The sequence below is a fragment of the Carassius carassius genome, chromosome 40 (assembly GCF_963082965.1).
Source record: "Carassius carassius chromosome 40, fCarCar2.1, whole genome shotgun sequence".
Taxonomy (NCBI): Eukaryota; Metazoa; Chordata; class Actinopteri; order Cypriniformes; family Cyprinidae; genus Carassius; species Carassius carassius.
In genome coordinates, this window is record NC_081794.1 from 13,092,140 (window position 1) to 13,115,056 (window position 22,917).

The window sequence follows — 22,917 nt, forward strand, 5'->3', positions numbered from 1 at the left end:
CGCTTGGCTCATCTGTCATTGTACAAATCTTAAGATAAAAATTTTAGCCCCCCCCCCCCCCATATTTGTAAATAAACCCTTTTTGTGCATACAGTACATGTGTTGCATTATATTGAAGCATTGTCAGCGAGGTGAAATGAGAGGCTTAGGGCTAAGTAAACAGCACTGAATGAGGAAATTGGGAAATCAGTGATGTGCAACGATAATAGCACCCATATAATAAACATAAACAGCTCATTTACTCAAAATGTTTAGCTTTCCTTGCCTTGTCCCGTTTTCAAATTGGATTTTGGCCAGTAAATTATTATAAAATGCTTCTTAAAAAGGGATAATAAAGCAATCTAATAATGCAATAATGAGTCCCTGATTAGCAATCGTGATTTCCTTAAGGTGTGATTTTTAGTGGATGCTAAGGATGTCGCATTCATTGAATAACTCTGTTGAATGATCAAGTGGTGGATGTGTATGTACGCTTCTGAATAATCCTAGAATCTGAAGAGAGCTCTTTAAATAACTGTGGGTTATGAGGTTGTTAAAACATGAACAGTGGTGTGGTTTGGACTGACACCGGCTACTAGAATTATTATATAGAATTTGGTAATCATAATCTCTAAATACCCCCATTTCACAGCGGACCCCAAACTGAGCAGGCCATGTCATGAAAATGTTGTGCAGCTGTTCAAAACAAGCTTTTAAACTACCCAAACCATGTTTTTTATGCAACAATTAACCATTTATTTGAATTATGGAGTTCATGAAATTAATCCCAGAGCCCAAAATGTGAACACATTAAAAGACCCTTGCATTATGATTTGGAAATAATCAATTTCACCAACGATGGAAGTGATTATGCACTTGTTACAGGTGTTTACTACAGCCTTTCGAACATACTGTAGGTTATATTTTTAACCCCTTAGGAATGTGCCACGCGAGCCTGATTCTCATTGGTGCTTGCATCATTTCCTCTTAATTGTTGTCAAATTTGTCCACATGCACAGAGGATTCTGTCTTCGGGGGTTTACGAGAAACAACGTCACCCCTTCACTGGCAGACAGTCACGCAATTAAAACTAATGAAGTATCTTTGAAATAAAGTGGTTATGATAAGGACACTCACCTTCTAGATCTTTAGCAGCTCTTCCTGTTCATTTGGCCTTCTGTTTGAGATCATTTCCTGCTGAAAGATTTACTTTTATCCAGGCTTTAGGTTTTTTTTTTTTTTTTAGTCTGAAACAGGTTTTCTGATTGTGTTTTCTTCCTTCTCCAGAAATAGCTCATTTAGGCTGATTCTCTGGCCTTTTCTTGGTTGCTGGGTTTTGAAGCATACAACTCTTCAAATTCGAGATCAGGTTTTTTTTTTAAAAATGTTTTTGAGAGAAGTGTCTTATACTCACCAAGGCTGATACATGATCTGAATGATATATCTTATATGCAATTCCTGTGAGACGTCCAAGGCCCGGTGTGCAGCTAAAGATCTCGTTCTCACTTCAGGCTTTTTTTAAATAGAGGCTCAATACGGCGAATTCAGTAAACTAACATTTATGAGGAAGCAACTGATCACTCTACTCATCAAACATTTATTATTTATGTTTGCCATCAAACATTTAGTTTTGAGTGAGCTACATTTGAAAATAAAAGCTGAGGAAGAGAAGTCAGCAGAAAATTCAGTCTTAAAACAAAGCCATATAATCAATATAACATACATCTTCAATAGACAGTCAGGTAACAGATCACCATCTTGGTATAGTTTATTGGAGTTCAACACATGCATGAATCAAACAATACAGAGAGCAGCTTGAGGTATAACAACAGGTAAGCACACAGACCAACACAAGTACAATCTGTAAAACCAAGATTGACCAGAGAAATGATCACCTGCTAAAGAGTACAACTTATTCCAGCCCTTCTCTCTCTCTCTCTCTCTCTCTCTCTCGCTCTCTCACACACACAGTCACACTTCTCTTTGTAGAGATGTGTCCTTTTAGAAAGCTAGATTCTCTCTTTCCTGTCCCTTGGTAAATACAGAATAAACACGGTGTCTGCAGCAGACATCAGTATATCAAGAGCTGTTGTTCACACAGATACAGAGACACGCACACACACACAACTCCAAATACATATCAAAGAGAAGAAAAGTGCCGTTCCTATAAAGAAATGCTCTCAATGGTACAAAAGACATTGGCATAACCTGACCATATACTGGGCATCACTTTTGTCTGATTGCAATAAGTCAGTCAATTAAAAAAAAAAAAAAAAAAAAAAAAAGGAAACTCCAAATCTATGATTTATAATCTTTACAGTCCCTCCATTCTAATATACAGTAACCAATACTGTCTTCTGAGAAAAAAATAAATAAAATTTGCTTTCTCAAACTGTACATTACAGAGACTAATTTACAGCCAAAACTTGTTTTAAATAAATCAAACTGTAGTGCAGCATTAAGTAATGAAATTGCACAATTGCTGAAAAATTCATTGAAGGTGATGCTGATCAATGGATAAATAACTTCACTTAATCATGTTTTTATTTATTTTTTATCCAGGATGAAACATTTCAGTGATAGTGTCAAAATCAGTAACCACAGCATTTAAATGGAATGGTTAACATCCATGGGAGGTCAGATTTGAGTGTATTTTAGCGTACGTATTAGTTATGTAGAAGGAGATACAGATCTCATGAAAGAAACTAATCAACTGTGTCACTCAAATCTCCTATTATCAACAGAAGTATCCATAATATTTTAATATTAATGCTTGTGCATAATCGAGCTGCATCCCTGCTACAGCTATCCTTGAATTTCTTCTTAGATCTTCTCAAGCACACCTAACTAACAAGACTAAATCTCACCGACACCTGATCCCTAAACTGTTTCCCTTACAGCTCCAGTCCACAAACACAGCGTAATGAACTCCCAATAATTCTGCCAAAGGCGGCGATCCTCAAAATCCCAGTTTTCAAACTGAAATTATGAGTGCAAGAGGGCCAAAGCTTAGTTACTCAATAGATCTGGGCTTCATAATACATATTGTGTGTAGTGTAAAATCATAAATAATCAGCCATGCAAAAGTGCACCGTCCCTTTGATTTGTGCTCACCTATATGAACAAATATAATCAAACACAAACACAACTAAAACTCCTCTGGACATTAAAAGCAATATAGGTCTTAAGTTAGCTGACTTTACACTTAAATTATTTGCCAAGGTTAAACATTTGGTCCATCAAAACAGTATGTACCCAACAGCACTCAAACGAAAATATTACATCAGCACTTCACCTCACTAAACCAAATCTCTGATTTTGAAATGACGTTAAATGACCGTAAGTGGACCACAACCATTTCTTTAAGGCAGATCCATTACATTCTCAATAATAACATTACGCTCGACACCACTTGTGCTGCAGTCGTGCAATGTAAAATCCAATTTAAACTGCCTCGCAGTCACCATCAGTTCTCTGGAAACTCCATTTGTTTTCGGCCTCGTAATAGACGAGTCGAAATGAACGACAGCTTAAATTTTATATTTGGACAAAAGCTCTTTTAACACAGCCAAAAGGCAAATAATTCTTTCAGTGCAAATTCAATTGAAATACATACTTTTTGTTCCTATTAATCATTTCTAATAGGCAATGGTTTTGCCAAGTAAAATAGCATTTAAAAGTATCCAGTGAAATATTAGAGATGTGGTACAGACATGTCACTTCTGTCACTTTTAAGCAATTAATTTGAATAAATAATGACTATGCTTAAAACTTATTTAATAACTGGTACTAATTTCTGATAATATGACACAATCTTAAAATTGCCAGCTGAACCGCTACCATTAGCTTTCACCTTGTCAGAGGTATAAATTGGAAATTTCATAAATAATCCTATGTATAACATCCCTTTAAAGCAAATCAACAGGTAAATAAAACTAAAAAAAGAAAGAAGAAGAAAAAAACGATTATTAGCTCCCTTTACAGATAATTAATGAGGAAAGCGAAGTTGGATTATCCAGCTGTTGCATGCAGAACCACAGGGAACACAAAGTTAGACATGACCGGATCTGGTAGTAGACATTGCAAGAACTTCCTTGCTTTATACCACAAATATCAATTTAAAAAAATAGACACTGAACTCTCGAACCCACAAGGAACGGTATGCTTTTAAAGGGAGTTATGAATGGATCTTATACAGTATTTTGAATGGAATGAAAAGTAGAGTATGAAAATGTCCATTATGAAAATGTCTAGATCATGAGACAGTTTTGATCACTTCAGTTGTGGTAGTGTTGATTGTGCTGGAGAAGCAGGAAGCAGGAGAGAAAGAGGAGACGCTCATGAATCTGCAAAGCGGCTGACCCATCACTTCCGCATGAGCAGAGGATCTAACACTTATCTACAAGGCAAAGACAGGGTCCTCAGACCTGCCTGCCTTTTTACTCGCATTTGCAGAAGCGCCGGCAGCAGCTGAAAGCTCATCACTCGGGGGTGTCGGCAGCTTGGGCACAATCTCTGATGCTTTGGCTCTCTCCTCCAGAAACTTGTCAAACTCTGGAAGAAAGTTTTCATGGGGAATTTAAAGTCAAAATCTGCATATAATTGCTGGGACTATGAACACATAAACACTACTGTTCAAAAGTTTGGGGTTGGTTTTTAATGTTTTTTTTTTTTTTAAACAAGTCTATGTTCACTAAGGATGCATTTATTGGATTAAAAATACAGTTAAATGGTAACATTGTGAAATTACCATTTAAAATCAGAATACATTTTCAAATGCAATTCCTGTGATGTCAAAGCTGAAATTTCAGTGTTGTATCATCGTGCAGAGATGATCTGAATATGCTAATTTGCTGCTTAAGAAACAATTATTATCTACAGTGGCCCAGTAGTGCACAGCAAAACGAAATTAAAAAAGCAAACACATGCTCACAACAACATTAAGCCACAACACAACGGAAAAGCTCCTGACCACTAGGGGGCAGTTGGTCTGCAGAAACGGGTGAAAGAGCAGAGCTAAACGGTCCAAATCAAAAATATTATTGATTTATTTTCTGCTCGATTCATGAATTAAGATTATAAGGATATCCAAACATTCAGTAAAAACATGTTATTCATTTAAAAATCGATTACACATATTAAGATCAATCACTTACATTTACGCTGTGTTGTGAGCTTATATTTGCTTTTTTTAATTGCGTTGTGTTGTGCACTACTGGGCCACCGTATTTATCACAGTGTAAAAACCTTTTATGGAAGACATGATGGAAACCAGGTTCTTCAGTTAATAGAAAGTTCAAATAAACTAGAAACAGAAATAATTGGCAACATTATAAATGTCTTTACTGTCAGCTATTGTTCAATTTAATGCATATTTAATGAGTGTTAATTTCTTTAAAAACAAAAACATCAAAAAGCCTACCCCCCCCCAAAAAATAACAACAAAACAACAAAAACAAATTAATCCATTGACCCCCAAAATTTCTGAACGGTAGCATAAATCAAGTAGTTCTTCATACCGTCACTTGTCACACCCTCTTCTTCATCTCCTTTCTGAAGGAAAGCAGAAAAAGGGTTAAAGACTTCAGTGCATTTAGGTTTGCACAAAAAGAAAGACCAAGAAACATGATCATTTTTTCTCTTCAAAATTACCCATTCTTCATTTAACCAAATTACATTACCCAAAACATCCAAAAGAGTAATTAGTATAGAAAATAAGTGGTAAAGCAAGCAAGAGTCTACTCACTATGCACAGTGTATATTTTAATAAGTTAAAACAATTGTGAGAATATCCCAGAAAGGAAGGAATGCAGCAAAACCATACAAGGAGAATCGTTAGTGACCCCAAAAAGAGGATGAAGGGAAATCAGCCAAAAACAAAAAGGCAAACAAAAAGAAATATGTGGTAATAAGAGCATATTTCTTTTCAGAAAAATGGCTCAAGTCCTAAAGAAAATAAACGAAAGGACAGGAAATCTCACCACATCAGTACAGAGCCACTCCTCAATGTCATCCATGACAGAGGACTGGTCAAGAGCTGCCTATGGGCCCAAACCATGGGCCGGAGCCAAGCAAATAATAAATAAAATAATAATCCCAAGAAAACATGACGAAACAAACAAACAAACAAACAACAAAAAACAAAAACAATAAGACTTCAACATAAAATCTTAATCAAAACAATATTAGCAAACTACCCCCCATGTGGAGACATTTGGTAATTTCACTGAGTGTCACGCAAAATTCTGTAATTCAAGACTCTTTTGAGCCACACCCACTGAATAATATCAGTAACTAATATCTAAAAATACAAGTATAATCTGAACTCTTGCTTCCAGAAATATTTTTTTCTTACTGAAATGTACAGTCATGGCCAAAAGTTTTGAGAATTACATACATATTGGAAATTGGAAAAGTTGCTGCTTAAGTTTTTATAATAGCAATTTGTATATACTCCAGAATGTTATGAAGAGTGATCAGATGAATTGCATAGTCCTTCTTTGCCATGAAAATTAACTTAATCCCAAAAAAACCTTTCCACTGCATTTAATTGATGTCATTAAAGGACCTGCTGAGATCATTTCAGTAATCGTCTTGTTAACTCAGGTGAGAATGTTGACGAGCACAAGGCTGGAGATCATTATGTCAGACTGATTGGGTTAGAATGGCAGACTTGACATGTTAAAAGGAGGGTGATGCTTGAAATCATTGTTCTTCCATTGTTAACCATGGTGACCTGCAAAGAAACGCGTGCAGCTATCATTGCGTTGCATAAAAATGGCTTCACAGGCAAGGATATTGTGGCTACTAAGATTGCACCTAAATCAACAATTTATAGGATCATCAAGAACTTCAAGGAAAGGGGTTCAATTCTTGTAAAGAAGGCTTCGGGGCATCCAAGAAAGTCCAGCAGGCACCAGGATCGTCTCCTAAAGAGGATTCAGCTGCGGGATCGGAGTGCCACCAGTGCAGAGCTTGCTCAGGAATGGGAGCAGGCAGGTGTGAGTGCATCTGCACGCACAGTGAGGCGAAGACTTTTGGAAGATGGCCTGGTGTCAAGAAGGGCAGCAAAGAAGCCACTTCTCTCCAAAAAAACATCAGGGACAGATTGATCTTCTGCAGAAAGTATAGTGAATGGAATGCTGTGGACTGGGGCAAAGTCAAAGAACTCAGAGGGAGTGTCAGCCACATTAAAAAAGTTAACAGCTTAACTCATTTGTGGATTAATGCGTATTGGAGACGTGAACAGTTTAAAACGATTCAGTTCGATTTGGTGAACTGGTTCAAAAAGATCCGTTTACATCGAATGATTTGTTCGCAAACCGGATATGACAAACTGCTTTATTTTGAACTCTCTCACAACAGACACGGAAGAGAAGACAATGATGAATTAAGTCGTAGTTTTTGCAATTTTTCGTCCAAAATGTATTTTTGATGCTTCAAAAAAATCTAACTGACCCTCTGATGTCACATGGACTACTTTGATGATGTTTTTCTTACTTTTCTGGACAATGACAGTATACCGTACACACAGCTTCAATGGAGGGACTGAGAGCTCTCGGACTAAATCTAAAATATCTTAAACTGTGTTCCAAAGATAAACGGAGGTCTCACGGGTTTGGAACGACAGGAGGGTGAGTTATTAATGACATAATTTAGATTTTTGGGTGAACTAACCCTTCAAAGTCACGTTCTTCTCACTTACTAATTTAAAGTTTTTGCTTCACTACGTATATTGATGTTGTACTACGTACCTTGGTATCCTTTGAAAATAGCCACAATTCATTTGCCTTTTCAACCATTCCAAAATAAGTATCTCAATATCCAGCTCTATGATGCCCCTTTCGTTGCGTTTACATTTGACAACATTAACTTCTATCTGGATTACCGATCGGATCGGTCTTTCCCGTGAAATTTTTTAAATAGGTCTGCAGGGAATGGCCCGGTGCAAAGTCAACCTGAAGTTTTTTCTTTTGAAATGCATTTTCAGTCACGGGACATTTTACAAATCAGAGATAAGTGTATGTAGGAGTCTCAATAGTCTCCACACAGGTGTTCTCCGTCTTTTTTTCCTAACAGTTCACGAGAGAGAGGTGATGTTGACCTCCGAACGTAGACACGATGGTTGGATTGCGTTTACATTACACAGAGATCCGATCACCTCTGGACCAGGACATGCTGATCGGATAACATTCCGATCAGAAGCGCATTTACATTTCTCTTTTCAATGTGTATGTGGACAACGTCCAGATACAGGTTGCATGTTAATGCCAAGTGTAAACGCAGCCTTGGACGTTGAAACAATGGTTCCAAATGCACATATACTGATGGAAAAGGCAAGAAACTGTCCTAAATTAAAAATACACACAGAGAGAGTTAAAGAAAACTCACCCCAGTGTGTTGTTGTCTGACATCCAAAGTCGGGGCCACTCCACTTGAAGCCTTCGTGTCTTCAAATGGTGCGCTGATAGTTCAAAATGAGCAATGTTAAAGCTAATATAACACAACATCATATAAAATAAATTGTATCATAATATTAGGGAACAATGCCTCTTTAAACATTTATTTTATAATAAAGATCTGCAAATGTATTATTTCAGACAGCTTGATTTGGTATTTTACATGAAAAGGGGCCCCTTTTGTCTAAGTAAATAAACACTTTAAAAATGAAATGTAAAACAATAAATGAATGAATGACACTTAATCTGGCATAAAATCTTACCATTTGAGACCTTCTAGCCCCAGACAGGCGGTCATCTTTTTAAGGAGTGGGGAAAGATGAAATTTACCTTCTTTTAAATTAAAATTTAGTGTCATTAAAACTGAATTTACAAATGTTTCCATTTATTCCCCTTAATAAATGAAATATTGAATGATGTATCATCATAAAGCTATCTCCAAACTGAACAAAATTAATCCGTAATAGCACACTGCTAAGGGATACTATGAGTCTTACAATGCAAATGTACGGGACCTCCAAAATGGACGCTTAAAAAAAACCACACAAAGTGAACACGAAAGGAATCCACACAGCTAAAGTTTATAAATCAATGTTTTCTAGATGGTAGAAGTCTGTCTTATGGGTTCTGACTATAGGTATGTGTAAGAAAAATACTAATATTTGTAACTTTTAAAGCTATGATGCATCATTTTCGGCTGTCACATGCATGATTAATTCATCGGAAGTGATGGTTTATGGTTTAAAAAGCTGAATTTGTTTTGTATTTTTCTGACACACAACTATTATGTCGCTTAAGAAAACAATGTTCAACTGGGATGTTCAACAAAGTTCAACCCTTATGGATTAGCATCATGCTTGTATTGTGTGGATTATAAAGCATCAACATCGGAGGTACCGTAGAAGTGCATTATATGGACTCATTTTTTTTTTCTTCTAAAATTCTTCAATTGTGTTCATCTGAAGAAATTAATTTATATACATCTGGGGTGTTATATGAAGGTGAGAAAATGATGAGAGAATTTTCTTTTCTGAGTATCCCTTTTGAGGAGGCATCTTACTCTATTACACATAATAATCTATTTATTACATGAAATAGATTTGTATCATACTTCTTCCTCTCAGGCATGGTGCCAGTCCTGGTCTGGGCAAATGTGTCAAAGTCATCTTGGGGTTGACAAGTAGTCAATGAAGTCAAGGTGCCACTCACACTGTTGGAACCCACATCTGTAAAGCAATGGTAGTCTCATTAGTACAGTCAAACAAAGAGAGCTTCCCACTTGATATCTAAAATGTAAAAAAAAAATTGCACCAATGCACCAGACTCACCCAAACCAGCCAGTCTGGAGGAGAGAGTGACTGGTGAGGCGGAGCGAATCGGAGCCACAGAGGGAGGCAAGCTGGACGGAGGAGTAGCACTAATCCTGGGGCTGACCACTGCAGGAGACCCTGGTCCCAGATCTATCAGGTTATCTTCTGTGGCCTCATTCAGGACCTGTGGATACACAACACCATTTCACATAGACACACATTGATTATGGACACTTTGTGGTGATGAAATTATTTTGCTATCTTACCTTTACACCATGAACATTTTTGAACTGGTTTACATACAGTACTTCTACTTTTTTTTTTACGTACTTTAAAAAGAGAGACCCTGCAGTCAGTTATATAAGGTCAAGAAGACGAATGGTTGGGATGTGGTATACACATTGTTTTCACCGGTTTCACCAACTCTTTTGTGAGGGGAAGTTCAAATTTGTAACTCGGGGTACACCAAGGATTGATGAAAAAGGTTAAGTTTTCAGACTGTACAGGAACATCGATTATTATAGTGGGCACAAGAGGAATCGCAAATGGATATTCTCAGGCTAATTGTTATTAAATGTGTGTGAATGTTTCTCATAGCATTTGTTTCTTTGCCACTTAGAAAAAGTTATGCTGCTGTAATCTCTCAGTATCTCATTTAAAAGCACTTTAAAACATGCTTTCAAATACATAATTTGTTAATGTCTTGGCACAAGTGACACATGCTCATGTCAAGTAATATAAGAGGATTTAAGTTATTTATTACAAGGCAAGAGTGAGCCCATCAATACGACTACTACTGCTACTGCTAGTACTACGACAATAACACATGGTCAAGAATAACAATGATAACTCATGTGGATGACCTGGACTACATGTCCTTATCCTACCCCATAACTCTTTGCACATAAATCTCAGTCTCCTCTATACTATCTTGTGTAGGGCTGAAAACAGTAGGAATTAAGATTCTGTGACAGTGAATTATGGTACACTATATTAAATATGTATTCACGGATCTCGTCGCTCATTAGAATTTACTCTTGTGGTGTAAAGTACAATTTGATTTAACAGTTTTAACAGAAAAAGCCTAAAATACATTACCGCTCAAAACTTTGAAAGATTTTTAAATGTTTTTCAAAGGAAACCAAGAATGCATTTATTTGATCAAAAATACATTAACGTTATACTGTAAGTACTGTTTTTTTAATTTTATTTTAATATACTGTATAAAAAAAAAGAAATGTATTCCTTCAATAACAAAGCTGAATTTCAGCATCCAATACACAAATGGCACATAAATAAATCATTCTAATATACTTGATTTATCAGTACTGAATATTAACAGTTTTACTGCTTAATATTTTTGCAGAAACCATGCAAATTTGGTTTTGATTTTTTTTATGAATATAAAATTCAAGAGAACAGCATTTTTTGTAACAATTTAAAATCCTTTACTATCACTTCTGATCAATTTAATGCATCCTTGCTGGGAAAAAAAAGTATTTAATTAATTCATTCATTCAAAAATCTTCCTGATCCCAAATTTTTTGGTAGTGTATGCCTCTCATGCAGTCCTGGAAATTATTACAATACCCTAAAAAATATAACTGTATATGTGCAGTTAAAAATCATTTATCAATTACATGAAATGCATTGTTAATACTGTAAATCCCCATGTAGCCTATGTTATTTGAATCAGTGCAGGAACTAGTGCAAGTAGAGGAAAGGGCAAAAAAAGGCAAAAGTCACAGACTGTGGGACAGGCATTCTACATGCTAGTGGAGGTTCATTGTCGAGACATGCCGGACAAACACAGGAAGATGTACCAGCCAATACTGACATAAAGTTTTTTTTGCATTTGCATGTCAAAGTAAAAAAAAATGAGATTAGATGACTTTTATACTTGCCTCCCTCAGCTAGCAATACCAGAAAATAAAAATAGGAAAAACAAAATCACAAAACCGACCAAACCACACAATAAATAACACCAACATGCAATCACATCAGTTAATAACCACACAATGACCATGCATCTCAAAGCAAACGTACCACACATTCTCAGAGCATGTTTTAGAGCAAAAAGCAAGCAATGACAGGAAGAGGAAACTATATGAGTGACTCCGAGATGTGCTGTTAGCGTGAACAATTACCTTATATGTGTTTTGGGGGAAAAAAAACACACATCTTGATGATGAAATGATGCTAACACAGATAAAAGAACAGCTCTCTTAAAGAAGACACAACCCACCCCGTTGTTTATGCCTTGAGCAGTTCGGCCAGATCGGAATCTCTCATATCTATAAAAAAAATAATAAAAAATTCAAAAGCAAGAAAAATAAGCAACCAGAATAAATACAATTTATTAAAACCTCACTCTAACTTAAAACAGCCTTTTTTAATCAAGCATTAAATTCTGTCATCATTTACTCTCATGACATCCCAAACACATTAGGTGCAATATTACGTTGCAATATTTGAAATATTTGTGTTTTAATTACCATGAAGGCGAACCAATGGATATCACACAATCAACATGCAAACTTTGCGCAAGAGTTAAGCTGGTGAATGTCTTGATCTCTGTCAATTCACTATAAAGAAAGTGGAAGTAAAAACTAAAAAAAACTGACGGAGCTTTCTAACCCTGCATTAATGGCACATATTCTCTCAGAGATGACAAGAGACAAGCCTTCTACATATGCTGATAACGGTATATAACGGTCTTACATTTGTCCCTTAAAGGGTTAGTTCGCCCAATTTGCAAAATTATGTCATTAATAACTTACCCTCATGTTGTTTCAAACCCGTAAGACCTCCGTTTATTTTTGGAACACAGTTTAAGATATTTTAGATTTAGTCCGAGAGCTCTCAGTCCTTCCATTGAAACTGTGTGTACGGTATACTGTCCATGTCCAGAAAGGTAAGAAAAACGTCATCAAAGTAGTCCATGTGACATCAGAGGGTCAGTTAGAATTTTTTGAAGCATCGAAAATACATTTTGGTCCAAAAATAGCAAAAACTACGACTTTATTCACCATTGTCTTCTCTCCCGTGTCTGTTGTAAGACAGTTCAAAACAAAGCAGTTTGTCATATCCGGTGATGTGGGGAGAGACAGAGAATTAAATTGTTGAATAAAGTCATTATTTTTGTTTTCTTCTCATAAAAAAAAAGTATTCTCATCGCTTCATAACATTACGGGTGAACCACTGATGGCAGACAGACTATTCTTACAATGCTTTTCATACTTTTCTGGACCTTGGCAGTGTATTTTACTTGGCAGTCTATGAGACAGTCACAAGCTTCCCGGTTTTCATCCAAATTATCTTAAATTGTGTACCAAAAACAAACAAAGCTTTAACGGGTTTGGAATGACATGGGGGTAAGTAATTAATGACTAAATGTTCACTTTTTTGGGTGGAGTATCCCTTTAAATAAAAGGTAAATTCATTGTTCTTCATCACACCTCTCATATCGTAGGAAGATGTTGTTGAGGTCATCGTTGACATGCAGGAGCTCCTCTGTGACTTCCTCATTGGATACACGTGAGATGAGCTCAACTATCCTCTGCTGCATGGCCCTGCACGTTCTGTTTAACTCCTTTAAACAAAGGAAGCAAACCATGTAACACTGAATAATAAAAACAGTCAACATACTGCTGCACCAACACTCCCTCTAGTGGCCTTCAGTAGCTCTTTCAAGCAAAGAAAACAAAAAAGAATCTGAATGAGAAACCTGCAGAAGCTCATGATCGGATGGATCCTCTTGACCAGGAACCATCTCGGTTAACATCTCCGACATCACCTTCGTGTTCCCACGCACAATGTCAAGCTCACTGCGCAGCTTGCAAATCTAGTCAATGATATTTTAGTAAATCATTATGCAATCTATGAAAACAAATGTTGATCTATCCCATTTAGAAGAATGAAGGAAGGAAAGAGTACCTGTTCAGGGGAAGGGTTGATGGGCCCAGACATGTGCAGATTGGGCATCTGTGGGGAAGTGTGGGTCACAGGGGCAGAGAAAGGAGGAGCAGAGGCAGGGTGAGGCTGTGGCTTGGGCTGAACTGGGGCGTTATATTTCTGCTGGTCCAACTCTGGAGCACTTTGCTGCTATTATCAACAGAGCAAGACAATAAATGAAAGTGCAGAGATAAAGAGGGAAAAATAAAGTGATAAAGTTAAGTAAATGATAAGGGGCATAATATTTTAAAGAGAGCTGTCATAACCTGTGTGACAAACAAATTATAACATATCTGACTTCAACACCTACCCGTTGTGGTGTGTGAATGGGGGACAAGGTCTCCAATTCAGATCGAGGAAACTCTATACCCTTCCTCTTCATTTCTTCATAGACGTGGACTACTCCAGTCAAATCTGGACTACTCCTGAAAGCATCTGCCCATGCCTGATGTACAAAGTACAGTACATGCAAACGTCATGTATGCTTTGAAATCTTGTAATTTAAAATGTATTAGAATAGCTATTAATATAGTTGATAACTGCAGTACACTTAGATCCTCTCTACTTCAACATTTAAAAGCTTGTTCAAGGGAGAGTTCCCCAAAAATTTCTTAACAAATAGATATTAATTTGAATATTAAGTATATTAAGTAAAGATCATGTTCCATGAAAGAAATTTTGTACACTTGCTACTGGAATTATATAAAAACATAATTTTCGATTAGTAATATGTATTGCTAATGACTTAATTTCTGTGATTTTCTCAATATTTTTTTTTTTTGCACCATCAGATTTCAGATTTTCAAACAGTGGTATCTTGCCCAAATATTGGCCTATCCTAACAAACCATACATCAATAAAAAGCTTCCAGATGATTTATGATTTAAAAATTGACTCTTAGACTGGTTTTGTGGTCCAGTGTCACAAATATCTTTCTTTGTGTTTAACAGAATAAAGAAATTCATAGAGGCTTGGAAAAATATTAGAGTTTGAGTTGCAAAATTTGTAATGATAATTTGAAAGACGTCTCTCACTAAAGCTTGTTTATTTAATCAAAAATACAGTAAAACATTAATATTGTGAAATATTATTACAAAATGAACTGTTTCTATGTTTATATATTTCCAAATGTAATTTCTACCTGATGGCAAAGCTCTTTTTTTAACAGCTATTACATAAAGTATAATTCTAAAACACTGCTTGGATGCTCAAGACACATTTTGACTTTTAAAAGGTAGTGTTGGTACTACAATCGGGTAACGGTTTTAAATAATGATTTTTGAATGTCAAACAAAAAAGCAAAGCACAGACTTTACTTGCCTAGTTCTCTTTGGACAAAGCCATTCTAGACATGTTAATAATTTCATAAATAGAAACTTCTAGCATCACATTAGATGCAAGACCAAGCAAACTGAAGTCACCCTTGGTCATCTGAGCCAAACCTAGTAACCTGATCCACTAGGTTGTAATGAGCACAACTTCAGTGCCAACGAAATAGTCGGATCTCCTTGACTACAGAGCATCAAGTAACCGCCTCATGATGTACCTCCTAACTCTCTCTATTAAGCCCTTCTGTTTGAAATTTCATAAAGTTCCTTTCCTCATGTTGCGTTTAAACCACAAACAAAACAATATTTCCTTATTGAACATTCCAAACATTCAGTCCATACCTGTATCAAAGCTAGTACTTTGTCCTGCACTATGGCAGGTGGGTTATTTTTAGGAGATATGATTTTCACCAAAACGCCATCAATGAAGTCCCGGGTGGTGACGAGCGCATGGAACCGGTACCCACAGTTCTTTACACATGTCTCAAGAACCTGAAAACATTATGGAAAATCTAAATGGACAGGACAATCTAAAAAAAAAAATCTAAATGAACAGGATAATCTAAAAAAAAGGAAATATTGGATGTTAGTAAGACTGCAAAGAGAATTGTTCCCATTGCATGCTTCTCACCATCAACGTAAGCATCACCTCCCTGTAGTTTTTATTCCCATTAAGCCTCTTCTTTACAGCTCTTATAGCATCCTTAGGCCTATAAATCAGATAAATACCTAAATAACACATCCATGGTGCTAGTAAGCAATCTATTATGAAGTTACAGGGACAAGGTCAAGTGAATTAATCATCTTCCACAAGCAACCATTGATATGTTCCATAAATAACACATTGTGATGATTATCCAATTTATGTAATGCCCTGGCCTTGCAATGGATTTGAATGGCCACAGAATGACTTATGAATGCATGATCATTCAGCCATAAATTAAATGTGCAACTATAACAATGATAGCATCTTCTGGATTTGTACAATGTTTGTAGGTTTCCTAAGGTTGAAATAACATCAAAACAGAGGTTACTTAATTCAACCTGCTGTAATCCATGCATCTTTCATGTCTCACCCATCCTCTGTTTCATTGATTATGTCACATATTTCCATATTCAAGGACCAGTCTTCACTTTGAAGTGAGCCATCTGTGGCCCTTTCTGGGAAAGATAAAAAAAACTGATTAGATAATCGATTACTGTCTTTCACTAATAAGAGAGGCTGATTAACATAGGCACTGATAATATTACACTGAACTGCAAACTGCTGAGCAGTATGTGCTTGCATGCTAGTTATCTTCCAAAGCAAGCCGCCAGTTTCCTTATACAGAGTGTCCATTTATAAGAGTTGATCAATAGTATGAATCATTTACACACATTATCTCAAGCTTTTGGTATGAAACTGGGTGTGAGAGATACACGCAGTGTCGACTGTCTAGCAAGCTAATACCAGCTGGTTAGTGAAAGTAGTATTTCATCTTACTTAAAAGCACCACGCCTCCCTTTAAATCACTAATTTAATTAATTGAGTAAATTTATATTTAAAGACGCACATGTTGAGAAGTAACGTTAACGGTAAGTTAGATCAGCTAGCATAAATGAGCATTAGCTGTCAGCCAGCTAACTGTTAAGCTATCCATATGAGTTTCTACACAGCGGCGGCTTACCTAAAAGCATCGCTTTACGCGTTAACTTGTTACTAAAAAAATTTTAACCATAATTTAATTCCTTAAAAAACATACCAATGCACTGTCCCACCGGAGTACTATACGGGTTTCCCAGCAAGAACTCCATCTTGTCAACATACTCAACGACTAAACAGTCAATAAGACAGTAAACACTCAAGCCCCGCCCTTGGACGACTCCCATTGGTCGCGTTATTCAGGGCAGCAAAGCCATTGGCCGAGCATGCAGTCAGTTATTGAAATGACACGCCAGCTAATTAAAGGGACATCAGTTATTCCACTGACATGACGTTGCTTTATGCCGCGGGTTTGATAATGGTTATGTAGCAGATTTCCCTTTCGTACTAAGCACTTAAAAACACACAGGTGCATCTCAATAAATTAGAATGTCGTGGAAAAGTTCATTTCAGTAATTCAACTCAAATGTGAAATGTGAAACCCGTGTATTAAATTCAATACACACAGACTGAAGTGGTCTAAGCCTTTGGTTCTTTTGTGATGATTATTGCTCACATAAAAAAATAATAATAATAATAACACCAATTCACCATCTCAACAAATAAGAATATGGTGACAGGCCAATCATCTAATCAACTCAAAACATCTGCAAAGGTTTCCTGAGCCTTCCAAATGTTCTCTCAGTTTGGTTCACTCGGCTACACAATCATGGGGAAGACTGCTGATCTGACAGTTGTCCAGACCAGAAGACAATCAATGACACACTTCACAAGGAGGGTAAGCCACAAACATTCATTGCCTAAGAAGCTGGCTGTTCATAGAGTGCTGTATCCAAGCATTTTAACAGAAAGTTGAGTGGAAGGGAAAAGTGTGGAAGAAAAAGATGCACCAGCAACCAAGAGAACCACAACTTTATGAGGATTGTCAAGCAAACTCGATTCAGGAATTTGAGTGAACTTCACAAGGGATGGACTGAGGCTGGGGTCAAATCATCACCACACACAGACGTGTCAAGGAATTTGCTGAACCACAGACAATGTCAGAGGCGTCTTACCTGAGCTAAGGAGAAGAATAATTGGACTGTTGCCTAGTAGTCCAAAAACCTCTTTTCAGATGAGAGCCAGTTTTGTATTTCATTTGGAAACCAAGGTCCTAGAGTCTGGAAGAAGGGTGGAAAAGCTCATAGCAAAAGTTGCTTGAAGTCCAGTGTTAAGTTTCCACAGTCTGTGATGATTTGGGGTGCAATGTCATCTGCTGGTTTTGGTCCATTGTTTTTTGAAAGAACTTTTGGAGCACTTCATGCTTCCTTCTGCTGACCACTTTTTTGACGATTGCTGATTTCATTTTCCAGCAGGATTTTGCATCTGCCCAAACTGCCAAAAGCACCAAAATTTGGTTAAATGACCATGGTGTTGGTGTGCTTGACTGGCCAGCAAACTCACCAGATCTGAACTCCATAGAGAATCTACTGTTTGGGATATTTTCAAGAGCAAAATGAGAAACAAGAGACCCAAAAATGTAGATGAGCTGAAGGCCACGGTCAAAGAAACCTGGGCTTCCATACCACTTCAGCAGTGCCACAAACTGATCACCTCCATGCCACGATGAAATGAGGAAGTAATTAAAGCAAAGGGAGCCCCTAGAAAGTATTTAGTAAATGTACAGTAAATGAACATACTTTCCAGAAGGCCAACAATTCAATAAAAATGTTTTTTTTTTTAAATGTTATTTTTTATTGGTCTTATGAAGTATTCTAATTTGTTGAGATTGTGAATTAGTGTTTTTGTTAAATGTGAGCCAAATCATCACAATTAAAAGAACCAGTCTTAAAGTACTTCAGTCGTGTGCATTGAATTTATTTAATACACAAGTTTCACAATTTGAAATTAATTACTGAAATACATTAACTTTTCAATGACATTCTAATTTATTGAGATGCACCTGTATGTTTTTTTAATGTGTGACTTTGATCTTAAGGGAACTGCTTGGAAAAACATAAAAATAAATGAGATGACTCAGTCAGATGTGCACATGATCACAATTTATCAAAATTTTCCAACATATTAGCTAAACCGTTTCACAGCTTTGACATTAAAATACTGGGATTTAGTATTTACAGTTTTTCCATTTGGCAGCTGTTGAAACTAATAATACATATCATGACCGTAGACATCTATATTATTGCTCAAAACATAACTAAACAGCAACAGCGTTGTAACTGGTGTCACTGCAGTTTACTGTAAAAAGAAAACTGGGCCGAGAAAACAAAAATCTAATTTTTTCTGCCTTTTTGGCCTTATTCATGTAAAATTTTTCTCTTGACAGCTGCGCTTTCAGAAGACAGATGCACAAACATTGCACCAGCAGCTGTTCGTGCTCGCAACTCATACATGTCATAATCATGGACCCATTCCACATTGCCCCATTGCTGGATCTAAGACAGAACAGAACATAAAGAACAGTAATTATTAATACGGGCAAAAAGTAGTAAGTATTAAACAGCTGGAACAAACTAAAAGCTACCAAACCTGGTATTCTTCCTCAAGTCTGGACAGAAGAACTGTTTGTTCCACGCTTAGGTGTCTGTCAATCAGCCCAAAGGACAAGACCAATGATTTCAGCTGAGCGATCAAAAAATCAAGCCCTATAGAAACAAAAAAAAAACTGTATCGTACAAACAGTCCTCTTCAGATAAGATGCAAAAGCACCACAGTATGTTTACCTGTCAGAGACCAAAAATTATAGGAATTTAGGTGTTGACGAAATGTCTCCTTAGTCTCCTCTGGGATTTGAGGGCCCAGTATACTGGTGGACGTGCCAATTACTACATTGTACCTAAAAATCACAAGATGCTCATATACGTCATTCATTTTTTATGGCTATATATTGTGGCTATTACATAATCTACCTAAAAAGTGTAAATAATCTAGCCAAATTTACCTTTGTTCTATCCAGTTCATTACAGGGTCCCATTCATTTCTCTGAACTTCTACAAGTCCTGGGGGTTCTTCTACTCTGAAACTACAACAAAGGCACGTGATTTAATGAAAATACAATATAAATAGATGTACTTAGGAAATGTAATACCATTTACCTTTACTGCCATTACAAGATAATGTTATATAAACTTTTTTAATCAATTAAATGCCATCAAGTGAACATAAAATACCAGATTGTGTCAGTCTCCAAAAACTTTAGAGCAGCTGAGATAATTTGTTTCTTCGTCCTTTGCATTGGGTTATCAAGTGCTGTGTTGCAAAGGGTGGTCTGTACGGACAGAAATAAGTCATATTAGCACATGTACAATTCGAGTCAAATCATTTTTATACATATAAGGCTTTGCATAAAATCAGGATGTTAATGTTTATAATATCTTCACACCTTACAGTCACATTGAGCAGATTAGAGCTGGATGATAATATACTGTAGTTCATATTTTGAGACTGTATAAGCAATTAAACAGTTAAGATTTGAGATCTGGTAGGCATCGCTTGCTGCTTGTATGCAGATAATGTTGGATGCATCTGTTTCTAACTTTAAAAATGCTGCTGGGTGATAACACATCTAATATACACACAATGTAAGAACTCTAACTTTATTTAATTAGGATGGCCTACTAAGTGCATGGTGTAAAACTTCAGTGATTCCTTCTGAATGTCCCACTCTGTTGCAACAGCTATGGCAAGAGCTTCATTGGGCACTGTGAACAGCTTTCCACCTGGAGTCTTCAGCTTTCGTTGGTCAAGGATTATTTCATACAAACCCCCTGTAGATGACACAAAACCTATTTTCAAACAGACATAACTTTTTCTTTTGTTAAATACATGTTTCTTTTTGAAGTTATAGATTGCTATATGGGCATAAACACTGAATGATGCTCACCTTCACCTTGAGATATCGAGACATTCTCGTAGAACTTCTTTCTCTCTGCAAAATGTGATTTAAAGAACAAGAGACCAAGCATCAATACTTTACATGTGTCTTTCTATAACGTTACCCTTCTGTAATGATCTTACCTGTTGTGGCACTGGAATATCTTGCCTTTTGTAGGTGTTTTGATAAACAATGCACATGCTGCTCTCGAGGAATAGAAAATGGCCAAATGACCTGACCAAACTGTCTGGGATACTTACAAATATTCCGTAACATCATACTCAGAACGCTATATTATTCGTATCAATGTAAGAGTACTGAAGCATTTAGTCAAGGTTAGCAAGCTGAATCAGGCGTTACAGCTAACTTGACAAATCATCGTTCATGTTTCAGTATGAATATGAAAACACAAGTATTAAGTATAATTAAGGTTAACTCAATTATTTAAGAACAAAAAAATACTCTGACAAGAGATGTCACAGCATGTAGCAACGTGAAACCAAAGCGTGAAGCTGATGACTGTGGCCTACACAAGGTCGTGGAGAACAATTCAAAATAAAAGTCCTTGCAGCTACACCTATAAACTACTGGAATTTCAGACTTATATTAGGATTTCAAACATTTCAAACATTTGCCTACTTCGATACAAATAAACACACACACACACACACACACACACACACACACACACACACACACACACACACACACACACACACACACAATATTTATTGCTATTTACTAGAATTGAATAGATTTCCTTTTTAAAATATAAATTTATTATGTTAGTTTACTTTTTTATTTATTACTAGGAAAGTGAGTCACTGTTTTTTTTTCTTTCCAAGTTTTATTAACCTTTTGTCAAAGTACAATTTTAAGACGTATACAAAATTGAATACATATACAGCTCCATAAATCTGATCTTAACAAGGTGAACAAAATAAGAGACAGGAAAACATCTGAAATAAAATAGAAAAAAAAAAAAACCAAGTGAGTCATTGTTTCGAAGTGCTCGAAACACCACACGGTGGTGAACCCTGCTGGTCAAAACTGCGTAAATGCAACAAAAACTCGGATTTCAGAAACCCATTCCAAATGTTTTATCAAAAGTGTAATATATTGAGTGCAATTAACTAATCATCAAATACCAATAAATAGGTAATGTTAGTATAATATGTGTTATTTTATAAATTTTTCAGGGCTTGTTTTGTTTGTGTTATGAGGCTTATTTAACCAGGCCGAAAAATTGACTTTTAACTTCTACTCTTCATTTTAATTAGACAAATTTCTCATTAAAATGCCTACAAATTTATAAAACTGATTCAAGATCAGGTAAACCATAAAGACACTGACATGGGTCTACACAGATCGCCCTCCAGCGTCGAACCATTGGAATTTCGAAACATTTCGATACAGTGTGATGTAACAAAGTCTCGTTTACTGGAAAATCGAAACTTTTTCAAAGTATCCTTCACTAACTCAAAACACACCGAAGCCAGAGTATGTTCATTTAACTGGACAGGTGAACCTCTTCTGCATCAGATGCCCGTTAGGCTACAGGATTTTCGAATAGCTTTCCTTCCCATCATCCTGGTTTTTATCCGTTCTGTACATAGGCTGTACATCCCACTGCAGTCAAAACTGTAATGGAAATTCTTGCAATATTGAGGTTGTGCTCCAGAAAAACAAGCAAGCAAAATTAGCCTACCTGGCTTTGACCCATACTGAACCCAATTCTGTTTTAATCTGTTCTTTTCATTTTATTGCTCCATTTTTAGCTGTATATGAAATTAGGTCAAAGCCAAAGTGATTTCCCTACTTTTGTACCTATAGTTGTATTATTGCCATTTTCCTTAATGTGTTTTTGCATATATTTAGACTTTTTTTTGTCTTTCAACAGCATTCGTGCAAAAATTTATAAAAAATATGTATTAATTAATTAATTTAATAATTTATTTAGCAAGGACATATTAAATTGACCAGAAGTGAGAGTAAAGACTTTGGTTGTTTCAACTTGTTGTCTATTTTTGTTTTATCTAAGTCTCCTGAAAAAAAAGTAAAGAAAAAAAAACTCTCTCTAACTCTAATAAGAAATATTTGTTATTTGTCAGATCAGCATAATGTTTTCTGAATGACCATTTGACCTTTAAGCCTATGGCTGCTGAAAATTCGGATTTGCCACAGGAAAATAAAATCACATTTTAAAATAAAAATAGGAATCAATTGTTTCAAATTGCAATAACATGCCATAATATTATTGTTTTTACAGCATTTTTTAAAAGCGATGTATTGTTCTGCTGAACTAAAGCACCAGTCCTATTTCAGCATGATGTCTCCTTATGTGAATACGGGAGGATCAAATGCTTGGCAG

General features: G+C 36.2%; 2 protein-coding genes across 5 annotated transcripts; both read right to left on the bottom strand.

Annotated features, from left to right (window-relative positions):
• Positions 1-1,722: 1,722 nt before the first annotated feature.
• On the bottom strand, positions 1,723-16,922 carry tom1l2 (target of myb1 like 2 membrane trafficking protein). Of its 4 annotated transcripts, none has more exons than XM_059532050.1 (15): positions 16,773-16,922; positions 16,107-16,191; positions 15,662-15,740; positions 15,373-15,522; positions 14,013-14,147; positions 13,685-13,852; positions 13,476-13,592; positions 13,207-13,340; positions 11,985-12,042; positions 9,767-9,932; positions 9,550-9,664; positions 8,371-8,443; positions 5,961-6,020; positions 5,499-5,532; positions 1,723-4,533 (listed from the first exon to the last, which is right to left on the bottom strand). In XM_059532050.1, the coding sequence occupies exons 1-15, from the start codon at positions 16,897-16,899 to the stop codon at positions 4,379-4,381; spliced, it is 1,656 nt and encodes a 551-aa protein (XP_059388033.1). In that variant the 5' UTR covers positions 16,900-16,922; the 3' UTR covers positions 1,723-4,378. The 4 variants fall into 4 exon arrangements, with proteins under 4 accessions (XP_059388033.1, XP_059388034.1, XP_059388035.1 ...); XM_059532051.1 differs by having other exon boundaries at positions 11,994-12,042; positions 16,773-16,921; XM_059532052.1 differs by lacking the exon at positions 5,961-6,020.
• A 2,045-nt stretch (positions 16,923-18,967) lies between these two features.
• On the bottom strand, positions 18,968-21,082 carry LOC132122633 (ATP synthase mitochondrial F1 complex assembly factor 2-like). Its single transcript, XM_059532995.1, has 8 exons — positions 20,690-21,082; positions 20,556-20,600; positions 20,291-20,439; positions 19,843-19,940; positions 19,614-19,694; positions 19,396-19,508; positions 19,202-19,317; positions 18,968-19,107 (listed from the first exon to the last, which is right to left on the bottom strand). The coding sequence occupies exons 1-8, from the start codon at positions 20,823-20,825 to the stop codon at positions 18,970-18,972; spliced, it is 876 nt and encodes a 291-aa protein (XP_059388978.1). The 5' UTR covers positions 20,826-21,082; the 3' UTR covers positions 18,968-18,969.
• Positions 21,083-22,917: the final 1,835 nt, after the last annotated feature.

Coding starts and splice junctions, on each gene's coding strand:
- tom1l2 (XM_059532050.1), bottom strand. CDS start 16,899: ATGGGAGTCGTCCAAGGGCGGGGCTTGAGTGTTTACTGTCTTATTGAC. Junction 9,933..11,984: donor TAAACAACGGGGTGGGTTGT/GTCTTCTTTAAG, acceptor GTGTATCCACAG/GTCCTGAATGAGGCCACAGA. Junction 9,665..9,766: donor CTCCAGACTGGCTGGTTTGG/GTGAGTCTGGTG, acceptor ATTGCTTTACAG/ATGTGGGTTCCAACAGTGTG.
- LOC132122633 (XM_059532995.1), bottom strand. CDS start 20,825: ATGATGTTACGGAATATTTGTAAGTATCCCAGACAGTTTGGTCAGGTC. Junction 19,695..19,842: donor TTGGAGACTGACACAATCTG/GTATTTTATGTT, acceptor CCTTTGTTGTAG/TTTCAGAGTAGAAGAACCCC. Junction 19,509..19,613: donor ATGAACTGGATAGAACAAAG/GTAAATTTGGCT, acceptor TGTGATTTTTAG/GTACAATGTAGTAATTGGCA.